The sequence below is a fragment of the Sinocyclocheilus rhinocerous genome, unplaced genomic scaffold, assembly GCF_001515625.1.
Source record: "Sinocyclocheilus rhinocerous isolate Xijiao unplaced genomic scaffold, SAMN03320098_v1.1 scaffold2371, whole genome shotgun sequence".
Lineage (NCBI taxonomy): Eukaryota > Metazoa > Chordata > Actinopteri > Cypriniformes > Cyprinidae > Sinocyclocheilus > Sinocyclocheilus rhinocerous.
The window spans coordinates 103,195-126,202 of NW_015647962.1; the positions used below are offsets into that span (position 1 = coordinate 103,195).

Sequence of the window (23,008 nt, forward strand, 5' to 3'; positions counted from 1 at the left end):
TGCAAAGATTCTACAAGTGAGGCACACAATCTGCATTGCACATGCACTTAATTTAATGGTTAAAATATCGTTCAACCAAGTTTCTGCCCTCTGTGACATCCGCACCAAGGCAAAGAAAATTGTCACCTATTTCAGATCCAGCACCGTTGCCAAAGAGAAGCTGACCCAGATGCAGCAAAAAATGCGCAGACCTTCCCTTAAACTTATCAGTGAAGTGGAAACACGGTGGAACAGCACTTTTCAGATGCTTCAACGCCTATATGTAGAAAGGCAAGCTGTGGGGGCATCCCTAGCCTCTCTCAGGACATAGGAGTATGAAGCAATAGAGGAAGTCCTCCGTGTGCTCTCACCGTTCCAGCAGGCTCCGGTAGAACTGTATGAGGAGAAACGTGTCTCAGGTTCAAAAGTCATTCCACTGATGAAAATGATACACCATTCTTTACAGGGAGAACAAATCAAGTATTTATTTGTATATTTATTCAGCAGTTAAAACATTCATATTGATGTTCATATTGCAAATGTGACCAAGCCATTTTAAATTGATTAGGTTGACCATGGACATTTCAAAAGAACTGACAGAAAACCTGACCAGATGCCTGAGAGGACATATATGGAATATAGAGTATATGAGTGTAATGACCATGGCAACCTTGCTGAACCCAAGGGTTAAAACCATTGGGTTCCTCAATCAAAATAAAATGACTGAAGCTGTTAGAAGGCTAAAAGGGGAATGTGCCACCATAATCAGAATCCAAGATCAAACCCCATCAACGTCAAGCACTGATTCAACAGAAACATCATCTCAACAGGCAACAAGTCAACAGGCTGCAACTACTTCAAGTATATATATTTTTTATTATTTTGGAAAAAAAAAACTTTTGTGAATATTTCATGACATAAATATTAGTGTGTGATGCATTCACATTTTCAGTCATATTTACGTTTTCCCATCAAATTGTTTAGGTGGAAACCCGTGGCACCTGCTAGATAGTGCTGTGGACCAGAGTAAAAAAAACCTGTAATGCCACAGCTGATGCAGTAATAGAGGTTGACCGATACCTAAAGGAAACTAACATACTAAGAACCCATGATCCGCTTGAATACTGTAAAGAACAAGAACATGTGTTTCCCCATCTATATCTGAAGGCACTCCAGTTTTTGTGTACACCAGCCTCCTCTGTACCCTGTGAGAGAGTGTTCTCAAAGACAGGGGGAATATTGTGCAAGAAGAGAAATAGGCTCTGCCCTAACAGTGTCAAAAAACCCAGTTACACAAGCACATTTAATAACCACATAATCCATGAATTCTTTGAAGTTACATTTATATAGTCTCCTATACCAGATGAAGAAATAATACAGACAATGTTATTACTATACATATAGTTTTATGTCAATTACATGTCATATACAGGTCTTTTAGTTATAATAATTCAACAATTTCTTACTTACTGTGGGCACCCACAACACACTTAAACAGTATTTTATTGTAATACATTGACAAATATTGACTTATATTACCATGAATTGCCACATTATGGTACATAAAAAATATTATCAGCGTATGATTTTTATTTGTGCACTACAGAGTAAAATTACATCATTAATGAGGTGGATGTTTCATCCAGTGAAGTTTCATCCCAGATACGGCTGTTGTACATTTTATGATCCACTAGATGGCATTGTAATCGATACTCCGAGACTTCGAATCTTTTCTCGATCCAGTTAGAGGAAAGCCTCATATCTTAACTAGGCTTCATTTCGCCATCCGTAGCACACACCTCAGTAACAATGGTAAGTATAATATCAACACGGAGACTTGGGAGGAGACAGACGTTGGAGTGGAGAACACGCTGGAGAATCTGGAGTAACATAGAGTGAGTCCTCTTCGTATGAACGAGACCGGACACTGGAGTGTTGTGAGGTGTGTGCTTAAGTAGTCCATTTGATGAGTGTGCAGATGAGGTGCAGGTGTGAGTGATTAGTACTCTGGGGATGGTGTGCACTGTGATTGGGTGGTGAGTAAGCCTGGTGAGGGAGCCTGTGACAATTCTATTGCTGCCGTAGAACTGTGTCATTATTATTATTATTATTATTTAACTATGTGCATATGCTGCATAGTGGTGGCCAAATAAAATAATAATAAATATAAACACTGTGTGAGATTGGTTGCTAGCTAGTTGAAAAGGCTATCACAACTGTATCCTTCAAGGTATCTTGGAGAGGTGAGGTGTCCAAGTCGCAACATCTAGCTACTGGGGTGCCTCAGGGCTCAGTTATTGGACCACTTCTCTTCTCTGTCTACATGGCATCACTAGGTTCTGTCATTCAGAAACATGGCTTTTCATATCACTGCTATGCTGATGACACTCAACTCTACCTCTCATTCCATCCTGATGAGCCGACGATAGCTGCTCACATCTCAGCTACTGCAACATCATGTAAAGCTTAGGTGTATGTAAGCTGTTTATCATTTTTAATTATATTTTGCACTGCAAAATATATATATATATATATATATAAAAACCTTGCTACGTGTACTGTGTTAGGCTAACCGAGACTGTCATTTGCACTTACATATTGTTGCTCTTTTGTTAGTTTTAATTACTTCTATTGTCCTCATTTGTAAGTCGCTTTGGATAAAAGCGTCTGCTAAATGACTAAATGTAAATCTAAATGTATCACATCTAGCCTCAGCAACATCTGCACCATTTTAATTCTCTTTCTTTCATTTTAGTTCTCTTATGTTACTGTGGCTTCAGCTGAGCTCTCATTTTAAAAACTGAAGCCAATAAAAAAAAAATGATTTGTGGAGCACCATGGCGTAGATCAGACTATTGAAACTAGCCATTCTTTCCATTGAGAATACACGAAGCCTTAAACTAAACAGCAAGGACATTGTGGATGAATTTGTCGAAAGAAAGGCCCGGAAATGCAACTAAAATGAGTGAGTATATTTTATTTATTTATTTTTATATATTTTTTGTGATATACTTCGAAAAAGCAAGTGGAGTTTATATCTTATATCCATTCAAGAGCCAGGTGAATTGAAAAAGGACAAAAAAGTTCATTGTATTCCTTCAGCTTTGAAAAACAAAGAAAAAATAAATAAGCTCAATATTAATAATATTATACCAGATGATCTAAAAGTAATTCAGAATGAAATTTGGATTTTTAAACTTTTTTTAAAAACTTTATTTTTTAAAATAAATCCAAACATAAAAAAGCAGATTGTTATTATCTATTTGTAAACAATAAAGATAATATCCAAAAACTGAATGAGGAAGACAAATGACAAATTGATGTAGCATTAAAACAAATTTAAAACTGCAAATCACTAGATATTGGCCGTTTAACAGCAGCATTTTTAAACAGTTCTGGAAAGATTTTAGGAAATTATTATATGATGCATATGATGATGCATAAACACAAGAAACAATTGCTATCATTAGATAATTGGAGACCAATAACTGTCATGTACTGATTATAAATTACTGGACTTGATGTTTGTTAATCATTTCAAACTCATGCTTGGGACACTTGTAGAGGAACATCAATCAGCATTTATTAAGGGAAGAGATAATCATAGTCAATTTGCTGATGACACAGACATATTTTTAAAAGAAAAATCGATAGTTTGTAAAGCCATAGACATTATTTCAGTTTTCTCAAAAGTACCAGGACAATGCCATTTGAAAAAAAAAAGTGAACTGCTACCTCTCTATGAAAGCAGAATCCATTCCCGGTTAATTTTGAAGTAAAATAGCAATAGAACAAATAAACATAGAAGATAAAATAGCTAACAATCATTGGCTTAAGAGATCTGTAGGCAGAATTATTTTGAGTCTAAACTAATTTACCCATGTTACTCTCTTTATGATTCTCCTCAACCAATTAAAACGTTTAACTCTGAAATGTTTAGTTTTATATGGAAAAACAAAACTCATTATATTAAAAAAAATTAATTCCAGATGATTAAAGAATATAACAATAGAGGTCTGGCAGCCACTGAATTTGAATCATTGATTGATGCACTCAAACCAAACTGGATTACAACTTTAGTACAGCTTAATTCAGCATGGTTTCATATACCTGTGTATTCAGTGGAGTCTGAGGTTTAGAGCTTTTGTTGAAATGTGATTTTGAGATGTCTAAATTGCCTATCCAGCTGCCAAATGTCCATAAGCGGATATACTGGAAAATGATATTTACCCATAACTTCACACCGCATGGTTTCACCTTGTGGAATAACAGAACCATTACAATACATACAGTAGGAAGACATTATTTAAACCAGATAGTATGAGAAACAAATTTTGTATCTTGTTGACTTGATAGATGATGTTGTCCAATTCATCCAATACGATTCATTTATCAGGAAACTAGGGATAACATTTTATTTGAGAGAATTTAATGGTGTGTGTAAAGCCAATGCTCTTTCCAATAAAAACACAAAACAATACAAACGTACAACTAACACAAAAGTGCATATTCAAATGTGTCTGAAAAAAAAGGTTGGTGAAATTTACATTGGTGATAAAAGTGTAACAACAAAGTACCGGTAATAAAAAAATGTTTTCTGATTTCAGTGCACCATCAAAAGTTTGAATTTTTGAAAATGAAATACTGTAATTATCTGAAATGGCCCCTAAAAATGAGGGACATACAGTTTAGAATACTAAACAATGTTTATCCTGCTCCTGAAATTTTTACAGAAAGGAGTCTGTTTTGAAATAGAGTTTGGTGGATTCTGTCTGAAAGAGCCTGGAAGTATTAAAGTAAGTAACATTTATCTTTTTTCTTGCACAGTCAAATTGCAGTTCCGGTAGGATCTTTACAGCTGGCTACACATTAGTACTGACATTACTTCATTGACTTTATTTCAGGTTTTGGTCTCTCGAAAAAGACGTCACTGATGTTAAACATTATTACAAGTAAATAAGCCTATCATACACATAAGATCAAGAGGAATAACAGTAGGCTAAACATTAGGCTATATTTCTGGAGATTTACTTATACCCATATTCGTCTATCTATTGTTCCTTATACTTGAGTTTGTAAATTTAAATTGTTCACAAAAAAAAAAAAAAAAAGAAAAGATCCCGCCTGAACTTCCTCTGACTGACGTCAGCCCCGCCGCTCCGGACCCCGCGCTGAGAAAAATGCTGCTCTCCGTACCGCCAAGGACGGGAATCAACCCCTACAACGGATACAACAGCAGAAACAGCAAAAAGGTAACGCAGACGGGCTTTTCTTTGTGTTTGACTCTTGCTTTCCAAAACCAGTGGCTTACTATGCACAAATGTGAGCTGTGGTGTCCTTGACAAATCAACTCCAGCTTTCTGCGGGATCATTGTCTTCTCTAGAGCTGGATACAGCGCGTTTAAAAGACGGCTCAGGGTCGGCTTGGTTTGGTCGGGAATGGCGGCGTTCATAAGTTTCTGGTAATAATAGCTGCATTCGTCGTGTGGCTGTAATCATTCAACTCGTTCACACGCACTCACATTAATACACACATCGATTTCCACGGGTTTACTAGCGAAGTTTCAGTTACCCGCGGAAGAGGAGAACTTTGGTAGGCGAGTAAATAATGGAAAATGTTCTTTCCCACAGGACAGAAAGGTTTGGAAAAATGAAGATACGGTTATTATTGATGGACTATTCAAATGTGACTAGAATCGGAAAGTGATCGACATATTTTGTATAGTAGCCTAGTAAAGGAGGGATGCGGATGTTTTGATGTTTGTGTTGCTTTACAGTCGGAACGATTGCGCGAAAGTTTTCAGCGGTGGGAAAATACAACGCCCCACCCCTTGATAAACCCACCGTGACGCTTTGACTGTCGCGTTGTGGAGTAATAACATGGGGAAAAAAAGTTTCAGTTCAGCGAACTTATCAGGCTGTGTGGGTAATGTTTACGCCTCTTGTGACCGTCCATGTTTGTTAAAGGACCAAAGCAGTAACTTCGACGAACAACGCGACGCGACAAAACTAGAACGCCATGAGCGGAGCAAGCGCGCGACGCAACATACTGTCCGAGAACGTTTACATTTATCACAAACGAAGCGCGTGCAGTGTTGCCACTAGCGTTCCTTTCGCGTCGCGTAGTAGCAGATGGGGTTAAAACAGTTACATAATTCAGGATGTGAATGTTCCATTGTTTCCCAGAACTTATCAAATGCGACACTGTAGACTAAATGCCACACACGCTCAAAAGATCAATGCTCTCCTTCATATATTTCCTATAGTTACCAGTAGTTAGTTAATTAGCTAGTTTATTTGTTAGTTTATTATGATTCTGAACGTAAAAAAGACCAACAGTTATATGAATTGACGCCTGTATTATTGCGCCTGTATATATTTGTGCATATATAGGTGGAGAGAAATTATAATTTAATATATAAGCTATTATTGACTTTAAGTTTACGTTTCCTTTATATTCAATTAAGTAATAAGGCATAACAAGGTATGTTTGTTGTCAATCTATTTCACATTTAAAAATGCAAGAAAGACAAAGAGATTTACATTACAGTTGGTAGATGCTTTAATCCAAATATGTGTAGCATTCAGGCTATACATTTTATCAGTCCAAGTGTTTGTGAATCGAACCCATGACTTTGGTGCAGTGTTGGGGAAAGTTACTTTTAAAAGTAATGCATTACAATATTGCGTTACTCCATTAAAAAGTAACTAATTACGTTACTTAGTTACTTTTTATGGAAAGTAATGCATTACGTTACTTTTGCGTTACTTTTTAAATCTGGACAGGGCTTGCTTGTTTGTTTTTAAAATAAAAAAGTTCTATTTTTGGCAAATATAAAAGCCTTTTCACACCAAAAGTGAAATGAATAAGCCTCAGGCTGAAGGAAATTTAAATTTACGTCCGTACAGTAGAATGCAGAAGAAGAAATGTCAACACACATCAGCAATAAAAAAAAAAACACAAATGTTTGTCTAGAGTCATTTTTGCTTATTAGTATGGTTGAACTGGATCATCGAAGGTCAGAAGCAAAGACATTGGTTAATAGAATGGGATTAAATACATAAAGGATATTTGTGTTGTTTAACATTTAATTATTGCAGGTTTGCGTCATATTCTGAGTTGCCTTTTTTTTATTCATTTTGAGGAATACTGAATCCGTTTTTTTATTTTGTGAGTGAGATGAATTAATGCATATTCATATTTATTTTAGAACTACAGTAACATCTGATTTCTCTCAACATTGGTGTTGGAATGCTGTTCTTCAACCTGTAGAACTGAAGAAACTACAGGAGTTTTAAGAACGCAAGCATGATGGTTAGACTTCTGAAGGCTGTTGATGATAGTTGTGCAAGAGTTAAGTGTCTGGAATGTTTGCCGTCACAACGTTTGTCATCACTGCTGATAGATACACGGCTCATGACGCAGTAGTGCATCACAGTCAGAGAGAACAGAACGTCACAGATGAATAATAGAAACTGATTGTAATTTGAGGCTGTCACTTGTTTAATTGCTTTGCACCGATAAATTACCAAATTATTTCATGTCAGTACATCGATTATATATACAAATACAAATTTAAATATAATATATATATATTTATTTATTTTTATTTTTTTTTGCAAAATACAGTGAAATTTGCTTCTCAAGTTCCTCTCTGGGTTTATTTGTTTGGGTTAATTTGAATACTGTGTTTTTTTTTCTTTTTTTTTGAGAGCACTTTCCCTTTATATGGTCATTGAAAACTGAAAGTGAAATGAAAATCTGCTTGCTTTGTGTGTATGCATTAAAAGGATTCACTCAAAATTTTAATTCTGTCATCATTTACTAATCCTCAAGTAGTTCCAAACCTGTATGAATTTCTTTCTGTTGAACACACACACACACACATGTTGTGTTTCCATGTTTTATGGGGACATTCCTTTCTGGTTCCCATTGACTTCTGTAGTATGGGGGGAAAATACTATAGAAGTGAATGGGGACCAGAAACTGTTTGGTTACATTCTTCTTCTTTTGTGTTCAGCTGAGGAAAGTCAGTCTGTTAGGAGCAACTTAAGGGTGAGTTTTTTTTTTTACCCTTCTACCCTTTTAAGTTACGTCATGCAGGCATGCTCATTGACGCAACAAAGTTGAGAAATGTTTAACTTTATGCAAATTATCAGTGACCTTCGCAAGCAACTACCAATAGGAGGGTAGTTAGAGGAGCGTACTTGATCATCTCCTGTCAGATAGGGAAGTGTCGGCAAGAAGGAGAAGTTGATCCCATCAATCATAATTTTCCAAATAATATTAAGCATTTTATTTTAAATCAGGGCTACTCACCGCAAACAAATTGCCAGCCGTTTGTCTTATGAAATGGCATGGCAGTAGTTTGCTTGTGCAGTTTGGAATCCCACCTTCTCTAGCAGCTCATCAAAAACAGTCCTGGAAACAGTCCTCATGCCACATGCCCTGCACCAGCCGCTGGTATTCGCCATGCTGGCTCTGAGCCTGAACGGTCTCTTGAACCCTTACCTTAAGCCCAGTGCTTGTACTCGCACCACAGATAGAGGATGTGTTGTTTCACATTAATCTTTTATATTATACATTGAATGCATTGATTCCATGTACTAATGGTTGAATGCCGTGAACTACATATTTCGTTCCCACAATTATTCTAGTCTGTTATGAACCTTTGAATGTAGAGCGTGATAGAGTTTGTTGCTCCAAGTTAACAAGAAAATCCTTCATTGTATTCCCATGATTTTCCAAAAGAGGAGGGAAAAAAATATATAAAATTATAAAATAATATATTATATCCTAAGTAAGTTTGCAATTTTACTCTCTGCATTAATTTATCTATGTCAAGTTAAATTTGGATTTATATTCATAAGGATTAGAATTCCAGATGGAGAATTATTATTATTATTATTTGGCTCAAGCTTTAACAGTGATTTAATTTAATTTGGTTATTATCATTTTTATATTGTTTTACTGCATCTATCTTTGCATCGGAAAATGCATCAGAAAATGTCTTGCACTTGCTACAGATGAAATATTGCTGTTAAATATCAAGAAGATAAATTATGATACATTGAGTTTGTTAACTTATTCATTCTAAAATTCGTATGTATAAATTCTTAAAGAAGCACACTCAAATAACTCAAGAACCAAACATTTGTTTGGCTGCAAATAATAATAGAATAACACTGACATCCATTTGCTGTGAAAATAATTTCTCTCATGGTTAAATTTCAGAATAAAACAAATGGGCTAAGTTTATTAGGGCTACTTCTGCACCATAACAACCTTACAAATATTTCCCGAATTAGATGCTTTTGAACCTGTGCTTGCTTGCACAGACAAGCATTTCTATATTCAGATACATTTAAACTGGTTAGCAGTGATGTAACAAATATCTCAAACATCATTTTATAATGTAGTCTTTTTATGCTTTCTCAACATAGCTGTGTTCCTGAGAAGAGAGCATTTCACAATACTATGGCCGAAGTGAACTGTTATGTTAGTGGTGAGAATGTTACTCCCATGACTGGCTGAAAAACATTTGGCCGTAGCCTGGAGTTCACGTGCAGGTTAAGTGCACATGTGGAGAATTCCAGACATATCTCCTACCATCGCTCTTTTCGCTGTCTTTCTGACCTGATCTCTCGTTCCTGTACCTGAGCCATACGAGTAAACAAAGGAGAGAACACAAAATAAACACGAGCCGAGAGACCAAAAGAGGCTCTTTGTAAGTGGGAGGTGATTATAGAACCAGATGGCACAGGGTTTTGAGTTACCACATTGCCTTTAAAATGACGTTACTCAAAACTACATTTCTCAGAAATCTTAATTCTGCTGGCTCTCTTGCTGTGCTAATGAACTCTTGAACGCAAGCAACACATGTTTGTTTTCCAATATGTATATAAGTTTTTGCAAGATGTATTGAATTCATTGTAAGAAATGTTGCTGCTGTAAATTGAATCACTGCTTTCTAAGCAACAATTTGTAATGGTTTAGGCATATTTGTATGTTTTCACCATTCACCGCCTGTGAGTACATTGCAGGAAAAACGGATTTTTGGCAAAATGTTAAAGATTCTCCTGTCTATATATTTCTAAAATGTAAACACTATTGAAATTAAATATGTACTGTAGTTTTTCACAAGTCCACAAACACATACTTATATTGTGTTCTTGAGTTTGATTATTAGATGCCATGCACTAGTTTTATATTAGGCTATAGATATTAAAGATATTAATGATCTCTAATATCTTTTATAGATATTAAAACTGCTCACTCATTTTAGTTGCATTCTCTGGGCCTTTCTTTCGGCAAATTCATCCACAATTTCTTTGGTGTTGAAAATGAAAATTTTTGTTAACCTGACTTGTAGCGACTGTGATGATGTGAATGTGATGATGTTCTTGATTCAGGTGTTTAGTTGAGTTATATTCTGTGTGATGCCTGTATCTGTTGGCAGGGACGATCATTCAGGGCTCAACACAGACCTGGAACCATCATGTAGAAGTATGATGTTACATCTGTATTATTTTCATGAAATAAATCTTTAAATATAACTACAGCTAAAAAAAAAAATTAAATAAATAAAAAGGTTCCTGCTAACTTTAGTCTCAGAAATGCAGAAAGGTTCAAAGTTTACTTTAAAACAACCAGAAGTTTGTTTCGGCTTTCTCGTCTGACATGCTTTCTAAACTGGTGACGGTTATGTAATTGGCTCACAAAGTGTAGTTGTTGTTTTTTTTAGTATTCTTAGTGAAAGAGTTAGAAAACGCGTGTGTGCCATACTTTGTCAAACACAAGAGTTCTGCTTCTGAAATATTCAGTGCCAGAGTTGATATAGATAGATTCTTGTCATTTTTTGGAAGGTGGTCTGAAGAAAGGACAAGTCCATCTTGCAGAAAGATTTTATTAGTGACAATTACAGGACTTGAAAAAGCATTTAAACAAGATATTTAAATAATTCAAGGCTTTAAAAAGTTTGAGGTTTAATTCAGAGAAGTCCACTACCAGCATTAATCATGTCTGTCAGTGTGCTTCACATGACTCTGGTGTGTGTTATTCAAGGTGTCGAGACTGACCTCTGACCTATCATAGGATATGATGATGTCAATGATTTCCTCTAGATCAAAAAAATCAATGATGAAAGTCATTAATAGCTCAGATTAATGGCTTTCAGGGCTGAAGTGTGTGTGTGTGTGTGTGTGTGTGTTTTATTCTATTAAAATCAACTGAAATAAACATTAACAAAGAGTTCACGTTATGTAGAGCTGGGTGTTGGTATAAATGTGACAACATTAGAGATTCTGCTGTTTATATTGCTGCATATCCAACACCAAGTGGAAAACAAGAGTCTGCTCTGCAACCTGTGTATAATGGGAACAATTTAGTGTTGGCTGTTGTATGCAAGTCCATTTTTTTATTTCCCTGTGTTTTGATTAGTTTATATGGGGATAAATTATATATGAAATATTTCTGCATGAAAAGTTTAATCATGAATAATGCACTCTAAAAAATGCTGGCTTAAAAACATCCATATCTGGGTTATTTGGCAACCCAGCACTGGGTAATATTGGACATAACACATGCTGGGTTATTTTAATCCAGCTTGTTGGGTTTTATACATTAACCCATTTGCTGTTTTTTTTTTTTACATAGGCCTAGTGCTGGGTTAGTCAAAGGTTTTTCATTTTAATTTAAAAAAAGGCACTCTAAAATCTGTTTTATAAATAGGACAGAACAGTTCATATGCAATTTGTTTATTATTCAATGTAAAGTCAGTCTTTTACAATCATAAAATCTTCAAAAACATTCAGTAAAGGTTTTAGGACATGACAGGAGCAGCAAGAGCAGCTAATGGGAATCTGTGGGAAGAAATCTGCTTATCAGTAGGCTGTTCCAGTTCATTAAATGATTTATATTCATGACTTACTGTATCTTATATTCATGTTTGAAAAGTTACATCAAAAACAGCTTTACCTCATCTGTCAGACATGTAATTTTTAACCCGTCAAATGCATAGCGCGACCACAGCTGCAACAATAATGCCACACTGGATCAATAGAGCTCGGACATCACGTGACCCATTCTGTTTACACCACCATACTGGCAGGCAGGGACAGCCGGGAGCGAATAGAGTTTCAAGGCAACAGAGTTCACTGCACACTTTAATTCAAAAGACATAGACCTGTACATAGCAAAACTTAATAGATTAAACATAACAGATCCTAGGGGTGTAACGGCAGGGTGCGAACTACGGGGGAGCTAGGGGGAGCTCGGCTCCCCTTAATAAGACATGGGCTCCCCTGAAAACGTGATTTGTATAATTTGGGGGGGGGTCTCAAAAAATATTGACAATGTGTTATTTTGACGTGCATAAAAAAAAACAAGTGGGCTCCCCCAAAGTCCACGGTATAGTTTGAACACTGTGTAACGGTACACGTATTCGTATCTAAAATTTTCAGTACGGGTCTTTCGGTTCAGTGTGCATGTGTACCGAACAAATACAGCATTGTTTTAACCACTGGACGAGCGGAACTTCATTGGAAACTTCCAGTTTTATATATTGTTACTTTTGATAAGAAACAAAGTTTCATCATTCAAATTATGTCCTTTTTTCAGGAAATTTAAACAATAAATGCCGTTTTGGCGCTCTTTGATGTGGCGCAGCAAATCAGTGTATAAATGCCTCAGTTCAAACAGCAGCGCGGAGTGCAAGTCAGCTCCTCTTTACTTCTGGTTTTAACGTGAAATAAACATGAATGAACATCTCACGCCTCATGCAATCACTCAGTCAGTGTTTCAACCGCAAAAAGACGTCAATAAAACAGCTTGTAAACAAAATGTCACGTAGCATTTCATTTACCTCAGGAAGTCATCAGTGTCCACAGTTTGTTAGTGCGCTATAAATGAAGTGCAGAGAAGAGCATTTCGCGAAATATTAGACTAGACTATATACTCATTATATTTTACTTTACCTGTTAATGATGTCTTAATTATTTATTGTTTAAATAAATCTGTTATTAAACGAGTTATGAGAGGCCCTGTGTAAGCTAAATGAATATATTTCAATAACAAATAGAATTTTTATAATTTAGAAGTTAATTTAAAAACTACATTATGTGCAATTTACATGTTTTCATAAATTTTTTTAAGTTGAGTGTTGCTTGTTATATTTAAAAAATAAATAGTAATTAAATTTAAGTAGCCAGCATAGATATATCACTGTGAACACAGTAGACATCATAAATGTCATGAAATCTTAACCCGTTTAATCCCAAATTTTTCCTAGACATGAAAATATCCAAATGAGGTGTACTTAGTTTCCCCTTGAAATAATCAAGAATTATTTTTTAAAAATTTTTATGGAAAAGTGTGTGAAAAATTGTGTTTTATGTTCGGTCACAATTGGGATCATTTGTATAAGTTACTGAAAATTCTTATATATCCTATAATCAGCCCAATTATTCAAAACATTTTAAACTCTTTCATGTCATTTTAGGGTTACTATTAAACATAAAAACCTTTATACAACACTTATAGGAATACTGAGATAAAATATTTTATTAAAATTAATAAAAATACAACGTTTTATTGCAGGGAGCCATTTTAAGTTGTCTATCGGGATCCTTAGGAATACGATAAAATGATTTCCCCTTTGCTTTCCCCCCGCCTGTTCTGGCATCCTGGCACACAGCAGCTGTCCACCATGTTGAAATAGTAAGGTTTGTAAGGTCGAAACAGTCTTGTTTTAAAATATTGTTCGACCACTGTCGATACTAATGCTACAGCCGCTCTAGAGCTTTCCTGATGGCCTGCCAAATTGGCGGAGTTTAGATTGCGTGACGTCAACCTCCGGAGCTCTATAGCACTCCCGTTGTAGTCAGTGGAGCACACGGAAACTTTGTCACATATAACAGCGAAGTCGCGTCATGTTTCAGCCCTTTCGCATTCGTTTGGCGAGAGGTGAAACTTCCATGGTGGCGCCGGCACGTCATTCGCTTTAAGTGTAGATCCATTGGATGCTGCGTTTGTAGAAGGCAAGCAGACGTTAGCTTCGACATACATAAAAATAAAAAAATAAAAAAAAAAGGAAAATGTGAGATTACAGACGTTTTCCTAGCTATACATTAATAATTTTATTGTAGGCTTGCTGTGATGGTCGGTGTTGACGGTATTACCGGTGTTAAGCCACAACACCGGTTACGTAACTTCCCCACTGCGCCACTTGCCAAGCCTGTTGACTTTTGCCGTTTATCTAAGGTGATTTTGGAAGTTTTTTTACATTCATTTCTTATTTATTTGGTTCCACAGTGTTTGCTGATTATTAATTAATTTAAACTTAATTTAAACTGTAATTTATTTATTTTATTTTACATCAAGATGTATGCCGTGCCTCCAACTTTCTTATCCGTTTTGCTGATTTTCATTTTTTTTTTTTTTACTTTGTGTAAGTTTTTTGTTATTTTATGTTAGGCTTATAAGCATGATGCAATTTTATTCATTTTGTTAATAAAAGTTGTTTAATATAAGTGAGTTTGTCATTGTACCGTTTTGTTGTTGTCCATTCAAGTAATTTATGAGGAATTGCCGCTAATTTGAAAATGAAAGATGAAAATAAAATGCGCACGGGCATTTATAAACTATTTAAAAGCGAAGGAAAAGAGGGAAAACTGCAACGGTGCTATTACCAGTGTTGTCACACGTTGATTGACCAGTGGGAAAATTTCATCACCGTCACAACCCTATTTGATAGGAATAGAATGTAATATATACCTTCATTTCATTCAGGAAGTTTCCCATCAGTCAAGTTTTCTCTCAGGACAGAACACAAAATGACCGCTGACAAACATATCCAGTTTTAACCGGTTTGGCACAGACTACCCAACATTGGGTTTACGCTGACCCCCTGGTTCATCATTTGTATTGACAGTAAAAATGATCCAGCAGCTGAGTTACAGAAAAACGTCCCAGGTTACGTATGTAACCATGGTTCCCCGAGGGAACGAGACGCTGCGTCGGAAAACGCTAGGGGAACGCCTTCAGCGATACCAAGCTCTGAATCATATGTGTAATCAGTCGAACGATGGGCGAGACGTCAGCGGCGGGTGACGTCATGACCAGGAAGCTTTAAAAGCACGCCAGCACCTGGGTAAAAATATTACAAATAACACAATAAAATTACCCAACAGGCTGAACCCAGCATTTGGGTTAACTCAGCATTTTTTAGAGTGTGGTTTGGGATGAAAACTAACAAGCATTGCAAGTGGACTACTGGGAAAATTTAAGTAAATAAACAAATGTTTGATATAATTCTCAATCTGTCTTAAAGGTATAGTTCACCTAAAAATAACAATTTGCTGAAAATGTGCTCACCCTCAGGCCATCCAAGATGTAGATGAGTTTGTTTCTTCATCAGATTTGGAGAAATGTAGCATTACATCACTTGCTCACCAATGGATCCTCTGCAGTGAATGGGTGCCGTCAGAATAAGAGTCCAAATAGCTGCTCAACCGACTGCCTGAGGCCAGCATCAAAGACTCTCAGGACAGTTGACGGGCCTTGCCAGTTTAAACATTTAAGAGATTTTAAAACATTCAAACACAAGATGCGAAAGAACTCAACTGAGTACTCGCGTGATGTGTTCAGTGCGCACACAGAGAGCCGCGCCAAAATACCCGCCTTGGAAAGTATCTTCGAAAAACGGTCAGTTATGTCTTAAGTGAACGTAAACAGTTGAGAAAGAAATTGGATGTGTGTCATTATTTTGGATCCATGCATTGTCTCTTAAAGTGACAGCATTTAATTTATTAGCTACTGTCGGTGTCCTTAATGTTAATCCAAGAAAAAAAAGAGAAAATCACTTACTGCTCTTGACTGAATTACTGAATTAATCTATATTTTATTTATACAGTGAAGTTCGCAATGCTTTTACAATTGATTATTCGGTTTCTGTACCTGAACTTGGAAAACTTGGAAAAACTTAAATCGTTGCTTAATTTGTATCTTTGTTCTATTTATTTATTTGTGATATTTACACAGTTTCAAACAGCCCACGGGTACAACCTGCACTGGGGCCCCGCAAAGCCCAGATATGGCCCTGCTGCTGAACAGAATCAAGTTAATGTAACAAAGCATCAGGTTTCCTCCTCTGAACTCTGTTTTACGTTACATAGCACACGGTAATGAAGACATGAGACAGACACACAGCGAGAGTGAGACGCTGGGGACGGAGCGAGTCTGGACTGGATTCTGATGTCACTCTGCAGCTGGCAGGAATGTGGCGAAGCATGTGAGAATGTGTGTGTGTGTGTGTGTGTGTGATATGAGAGCGTGATAGAGGATGTCCTGTCCTGCTCTCTCTGCTGATGATGGTTTGACTCACTTAAACCGCGGCCGTATGATAGAACAAACAAACCTAGCTGCAGATTTCTGAAGATGTCTCTTTTTTTATATCAATACAAGGCATGTAAACAAATGGTCTGTATCTGTACTATAGAAAGTTCTACTGTATAAATCAAAAGTTTATTGTCATTTTTGTACATAGCATAGCAGAGCATGAACTACAGTGCAACATTAACATTATTTAATTTAATACAGAATAACATGTCTGTGTGCAATACATTGTTATTTTATTTTGAAATATAAAAAAGAGAACGTTTGAGGTGTTTCACAGCAAACACATTTTTTACTGTCATTGTGCTTTTTATTTGAAGCTGACTGAATGTTCAATTCTCGAGTGTGGTGTGAGAGTGAGTATGTTGCTATTGTACTGTAGAAGTCACATTAAAACTTAGCCCTCTGAGAAGCCCTTGAAAGAAGCCTTTTTTCTAGTATATGGTGACAAATCTGGCTGAGAAGGGATACGAATTTAAAACTTAACATATAAATAAATCAAATCCAAACTGATATAATTGTTTTTCTTGGTATACTCTTGCTCCACGTTTCATATGGAGTGATGTTCACAAAATAGATGCAGTAGAACATCAAAAATGAGCCAAATTTAATGCTTTGTAATTATAATCCAGAAGCATCTTTTTTTTTTTGGTCCAGTGGTCTTATTTTTAATTACACTTCATGCTTTTTTTTTTGTAATAATAATAATAATAATAATAATGTCAAGTCATGATAAAACATAATTGTTTATTTAATAGATTATCTTCAATTATATACCAACTTTATTAAAAGGCTGTAAAAGAAAACATAAAACATGTAGGTTTGTGTTTAATAGAGTCATTTCCCAAGATGCAACTAGCAGAGCACAAACTTGCATATATTATAAAAACAGCATTTACACATTTCATACATCTCAAATCCAGTGTTGGGCAAGTTACTTCCAAAATGTAATACATTATATATTACTAGTTACTGTCTTTTGAAAGTAATTAGTTACATTACAATATTACTGTCTCTGAATTGTAATGCATTACACTACTTTTGAGTTACTTTCATCCAAAATATCCACATAAGTATTGTAAAATGCCAAAATGTAGTTTATTGCTGCTCATTAAACATCCAGTAGTTCATAATGTGCTAGGTATATATTGCGTTACTCCCAACACTGCTCAAATCACGTCCAAACATTTGTTACTACATTCTTTTCCATTTTAACATAGAAGTAAAACGTTTTGGGACTCACTTTTATAATACATAAATGCATCATTTTCTAAATAAAATTTAGAAATAAATAAAATAAATTCTAAATAAATGTATTTTTCTAGATCACTAATGTAATAGGCATATGAGTATATTTTTGAGTGGAACAACATTAATGAAATAAATTGTGTTGTCTGTTGTTTTTTTTTTATTTATTTTTTCATTTTTTATTGCAGTTAAGTTAAATCATCATCATGCCATAGGTTTAGGTTTAGTGTTCTGGTGTGTTGTATTTGTTGTTATTGCTGTTTGTTGATGAGGTGGGGAGCACGTGCGTTGTTGACCGGCTTAAAGAGATGCCAGTAAAGACGTGCTTCTTTTAGGAACATCCCAGAAATCCTTGGAATGTAATTGAGTTTAGAGGCCCGAAGGACACACACACACACACACACACACACGTAGAGAACAAACAGGCAGGAGAAGAAAAGGAGGTGAATTCTGGGATGTTTAAAGAACACTGGCCTTGTGGATATCCGGAGTCTTTATTAAGACCAGAGGAGCCAATAAAACGCATCATGTGAAGCATAAGTTTCTATTTCAGCCCTCATTGTGTGCGGCTAGACTGTGACACAGGATTTGGAGTTCCTTTCTGGAACTAGATTGGAAATGTGTTTCCTCTTCTCACACCTAATATGGAGTTATGGGAACAGTTCAGTTCAACAAAAGAAGAAAATAAAGATTAAATGAAAAGTACATGGGTCGGATTCACAAAAGTTATTCTTATGAACCAATTTAATAAATTCCTTAATTCTAAGAAGTTTGTAAGAATGTTCTGAAATAAATTTCTTCACAAAAATCATCTTATTTGTTTCTTAAGAAAATGCTTCAGTGTTATTTAAAGGGGACTGTGACGAGTGGGGCGGGGCCGAGAGCCGTGGGAACGGAGCGAGGCCGGTGGAGTGAATGATAATGAGGGACACCTGCGCCACACATCGGTCTCGAGTCCCACGGAGGAGCTCCGGAAGGATAAAAGGGGGAGTGACGAGAGAGGACCAGGCCTGGATTTTATGTTGTTTTGTTTCTGTTTGTGTGCGGCAGTCGCCCGTGAGGGGCTGTAGCGCTATTTTAAGTTTTGTGTTTATTTTGTTATTAAATTATGTTTAAATGTTCGCCCGGTTCCCGCATCCTCCTCCCCCGAACTACGAACTTTGTTACAGGGACATAACACATACAGTTTGGGCCAATCTTGAGTACTTATATAGTAGGATTGCATCCTTCATATCTCCGAAGAATCTTTAGTTTTATCAGATTTATGAAAGAAAGATACAGCTTTACGCTTCTCTCTGGAAACAGCCGAGCTCCTGGAGGCACGTTGTGGGCGGTGCCAAAGAGTCACGAGCACTTACGCTCCGACTGCCAACAAAACAGAATTTTGATGCAGTTTTACTCACCGCCTGCGGTTCTGACTCATGACCGGGATCTTTTATCGCTGGGACCGCTCTATCTTTCAGTATCAAATGATGTGCAAAAAATACAGCGTCGAACTGTGCTTTGTTTATAAAAGATTCGTCACATAAATGATGGTAACAAACAAACACACGTGCAAAACTCCATTGCTGCCCTGTAGAAACAAACTGCATCCACTGTTCACGTAACGCTGGGTTCTTTGGGAAGCTGAACAAGGTTATCTTTCCCTCACATCCAAAAACACCCTTCTTTGGAGACATTCTTCTCGAGCAAGTCCTGTGCAGCGCTGCCGACGACTTCCGTTACCCGAACGAAGCACGTTGATGGGCTGCTCTTGCTCTCACTCTGGTTGATGTGCGGGCGCTCTTCCGGGAGAAGTGCCCATACAAGGAATTTCTCCCTTCATGACGTCATACAGGGCCTTGCTCGAAAAAAAAAAAAAAGGAAGGAGTATATTTGGCACAGAAATACTCCGTCATACGTCCAACTCGTTTTTTGAAACTTTGGCCATGTTTAGCATGAGAATCCAACTCTTTAACAGTGTAAATAACTCAGAATGCATGAAATAGCAGTAGAACCTCCCCCCTCCCTTTAATTGTATGGTGATTCTTGCTGAAGACTCACAGAGCAATTCAGTGAAAAAATAGTTTAAAATGTCGTCTTTTTGCACTGCCTGCAGATTACCATAATAATCGTAATAAGCATGCATACAGTTTCCGTTGTGACTGGCTTGACAGACCTTGAATGCTGCAAAGATTATGTATTATAGTTGAAATTAACCAGTAAATTCATTAAATGTCTTACCACTGGAGATTTAAGACCAGTTTTATAGCTTATCCTAGCTTTAAATTGACTGTTCACCCAAAAATGTAAATGGTCATCTTTTTACTCACCCTTATGTCATTTCAAACCTGTAAGATCATATTGACAGATCGAGTTGACAGTAGCCATTGATTTCCATAGTGTATTTTTTTCCATACTGTGGAAGTCAATGGCTGCCGTCAACTTTGTGGTTACACACATTCTTCAAAATCTCTTATTTTGTGTTCAACAGAAGAAAGAAACTTAACAGGTTTGGAACAACATGAGTGATGACAGAATTTTCATTTTTGGGTGAAATTAAGATGGTTTTTAAGGACATTCTTTTCAAGAATTCAGTCTTAAGAAAAAAGACAATGTTTTTGGGAATACAAAATATTCTTGACTTTAAACTTATGTAAGAAAAAAAGAACAAAGCACTTAAGAAATTTGTTCCTAAAAATGTTTCATAAATGTTTTGTTTGTTTTCTGTTGTCTATTATTTATTAATTGCTATATGTATTTATTAATTCATTGATATATTTGTCCCTGTAACATGGTCTTAATTACAACAGATTCAGAGGCAATGATTATTGCATTTCAGTGATCTTGCGCACTGATGAAATTTGCAGATGCAGGTTTAGTTAACTTAACTGGTGAAGATAACAGTTTACTCGTGAAGTAAATTGCTAACCTCAACTTTTGGTTTTGATAACAGGGGTAATTGTTATGGTGTGTCGGTAACCTTAGCAATCAGAGTTAGCTTACTTTAGGTGAACATCAGAGCTTCACAAACGTCATTAAGTTTCAGAGGACAGTGGCACACACGCGTGCTCTTTGAAAGAGGATCCAGTGGCCGTGAAGCGCAGTTTATGTGCAGTACTGTAACAGGAAAGCAGCACTTCAAAGAGCGTGGGCTGCATATTGCAGTTATTTGAAAAAATAAAAGACATTAATTTCAAAGACACTGATATTTCTTAATGTACAAACCTTACAGGGAACAGGTTGTCAAGGTGATCGTTATGCTTTCTTAGTAGTGTTAGCACACCAACTGTGTGTGTGTGTGTGTGTGTGTTTTTGAAGTCTTAACACCAGTAATGCAGTAACATCATTATATTATCTTATTGAGTGTTTTGGAAAATTATTTTTATGCTTTTGTGTAATGTCACACACGCACACACAATCTTTAGTCATATTCCTCATCTTGCAACAGCACTTAAAAATGTTTTCATCCAAGTATTTCCAATCCGACTCAGATCAGATTTCAGATTCTAAAGCTCTGCTTCTATAACCGTAAACTTTTCAATCTGATTCACATTTTTGTTAACGTGTATTTTGAACAAAATTCAAGAAATGTCACAGGAGCTACTGTATAACTGTCCTTTTTGCCTTGATTAGCCTACATACCGAAAAGGAAAGCTGACAAATATGTGGCAAGAGCTATTTTAGCAAATATTTAGTAAATATTCAGTCCACCACTCCAATATCCCCCACTGACCAGCTAGCAGTAAATAAACATATGTATGTTTGCAAGAAGCAAAACATATACAGAGAGATCTTATTATTAAAGGGCTCTAGTAATCACATTACTGCACTGTGAATATGTGCTGGGTATTTTTGAATCTGATTGAGATGTGTTTTTTTTTTCTCTGTTGATTGGATTATTGATTAGATTCAATCTGACTGAAATTTAATTTGGATCGAGCTCATATGGATGAATGAGGTGTTTACATGAAGGATTTTCAGTCCTATTGAGCCATCAATTCAATTACTAATGGAATATGTTGGTGCATGTCAGTGTAGCTACACTGGGGAAAAAAAAATGGTGTAGAAAGAATCTTGACTCTTGAGAAATTGTGAGTAAATTTCACAAATAATTACAAAGAAACCGCAAGCAACGCATTGAATTAAATGTGAAATTTCCATGTAGAAAGTCTGAAATAGTTGCCTATTTTCTTGTAAAATGAACTCCGATAATCTTTTTCATTTACAACTTCAAAAAATAATATGGTAAAACAACATCCCTCATATGTCAGATTGCCATAAGAGAAGCTTGATTATTGTTCTCACTTGCATTTGTTCTGTTTAAACAGTCACTCAGGTGCCAGGTCGTACGTCTTATGTTACTTTTGTAGCGTAGAAATGAAATGTTTGTAAGCTTTAACAAGTTACCAGATATGCGCTTCTGAGCCATTTATATTTAATAGGGCTCTCAAAATTAACGTGTTAATAACAAATTAATGCAAATTCATTTTAACAGCACTAATTTTATTAACGCGCGATTAAGGCAGCGCACATTTTCTGTTTCAGGGTTTCCGCAGGGCTTTAAAAAGTCTTAAAAGGTCTTTAATTTAGTTGTATCATATTTAAGGCCATAAAAAGTCTTAAATGGTACAAGAAAGTCTTAATTATGATTTCAAGAGGTCTTAAATTTGGGAGAGGGAAAGACAAGAATTGCGATATGGCTTTAATGTGACGATTAAACTTCAAAAGGCGATGATTTAATTGAATAAATTTGAGCGCTGCACGTTTCAAAGTCCAATTCTGTGCTACTTTGTTTGCAGTTGGAGAAACCGCTATATTTCTGCCATTTCGAGAGCGCCATCTGCTGGCAGAGAATTAATTTGCATTTTCAATAAGCCCGTCTGCTTTTTGTTCAGACCAAAGCGAACATTCACCCATGTTTTTATGCCGCAAACACGCAGTTGTAAATGTGAACTGGTAGATCGATAAGAAGATAATGCATTATAAAAATCTAAACAATTAAGCCAGTAAAATATAGTTATATGTTATTTAATTAATATACAAATTAATTGATAATAATTGTTTAAATTAATATAACTGATACTTTTGACTTTTGATTCAATTTCTTAAAAATGGTTTTAAAAACTGTAACAAAGTTCGTAGTTGGGGAAGAAGGAGGCGGGAACCGGCAAACATTCAAACAAAACTTTAATAATAAATTAAACACAAAATAGCGCGACAGCCCCTCACGGATGACTGTCGCGCACAAACAGAACCAAAACACAAAATAAAGTCCAGGCCTGGTCCTCTCTCGTCCAACACTTTATCCTTCTGGAGCTCCTCCGTGGCGTGGCGCAGGTGTCGCACATTAGCATTTACTCCACCGGCCTCGCTCCGTTCCCACGGCTCTCGGCCCCGCCCCCACTC

At 36.2% G+C, this 23,008-nt stretch overlaps 1 protein-coding gene across 1 annotated transcript in view; it reads left to right on the forward strand.

Annotated features, from left to right (window-relative positions):
- The first annotated feature begins 4,970 nt into the window (after positions 1 to 4,970).
- LOC107709509 (RNA-binding motif, single-stranded-interacting protein 2-like) overlaps positions 4,971 to 23,008 on the forward strand; it is a 59,183-nt gene continuing 41,145 nt past the window's right edge. Inside the window, exon 1 of the mRNA XM_016514002.1 lies at positions 4,971 to 5,231. Coding sequence (XP_016369488.1) covers positions 5,160 to 5,231 — 72 coding nt within the window. The 5' untranslated portion in view covers positions 4,971 to 5,159. The remainder of the gene's footprint in view (positions 5,232 to 23,008) is intronic.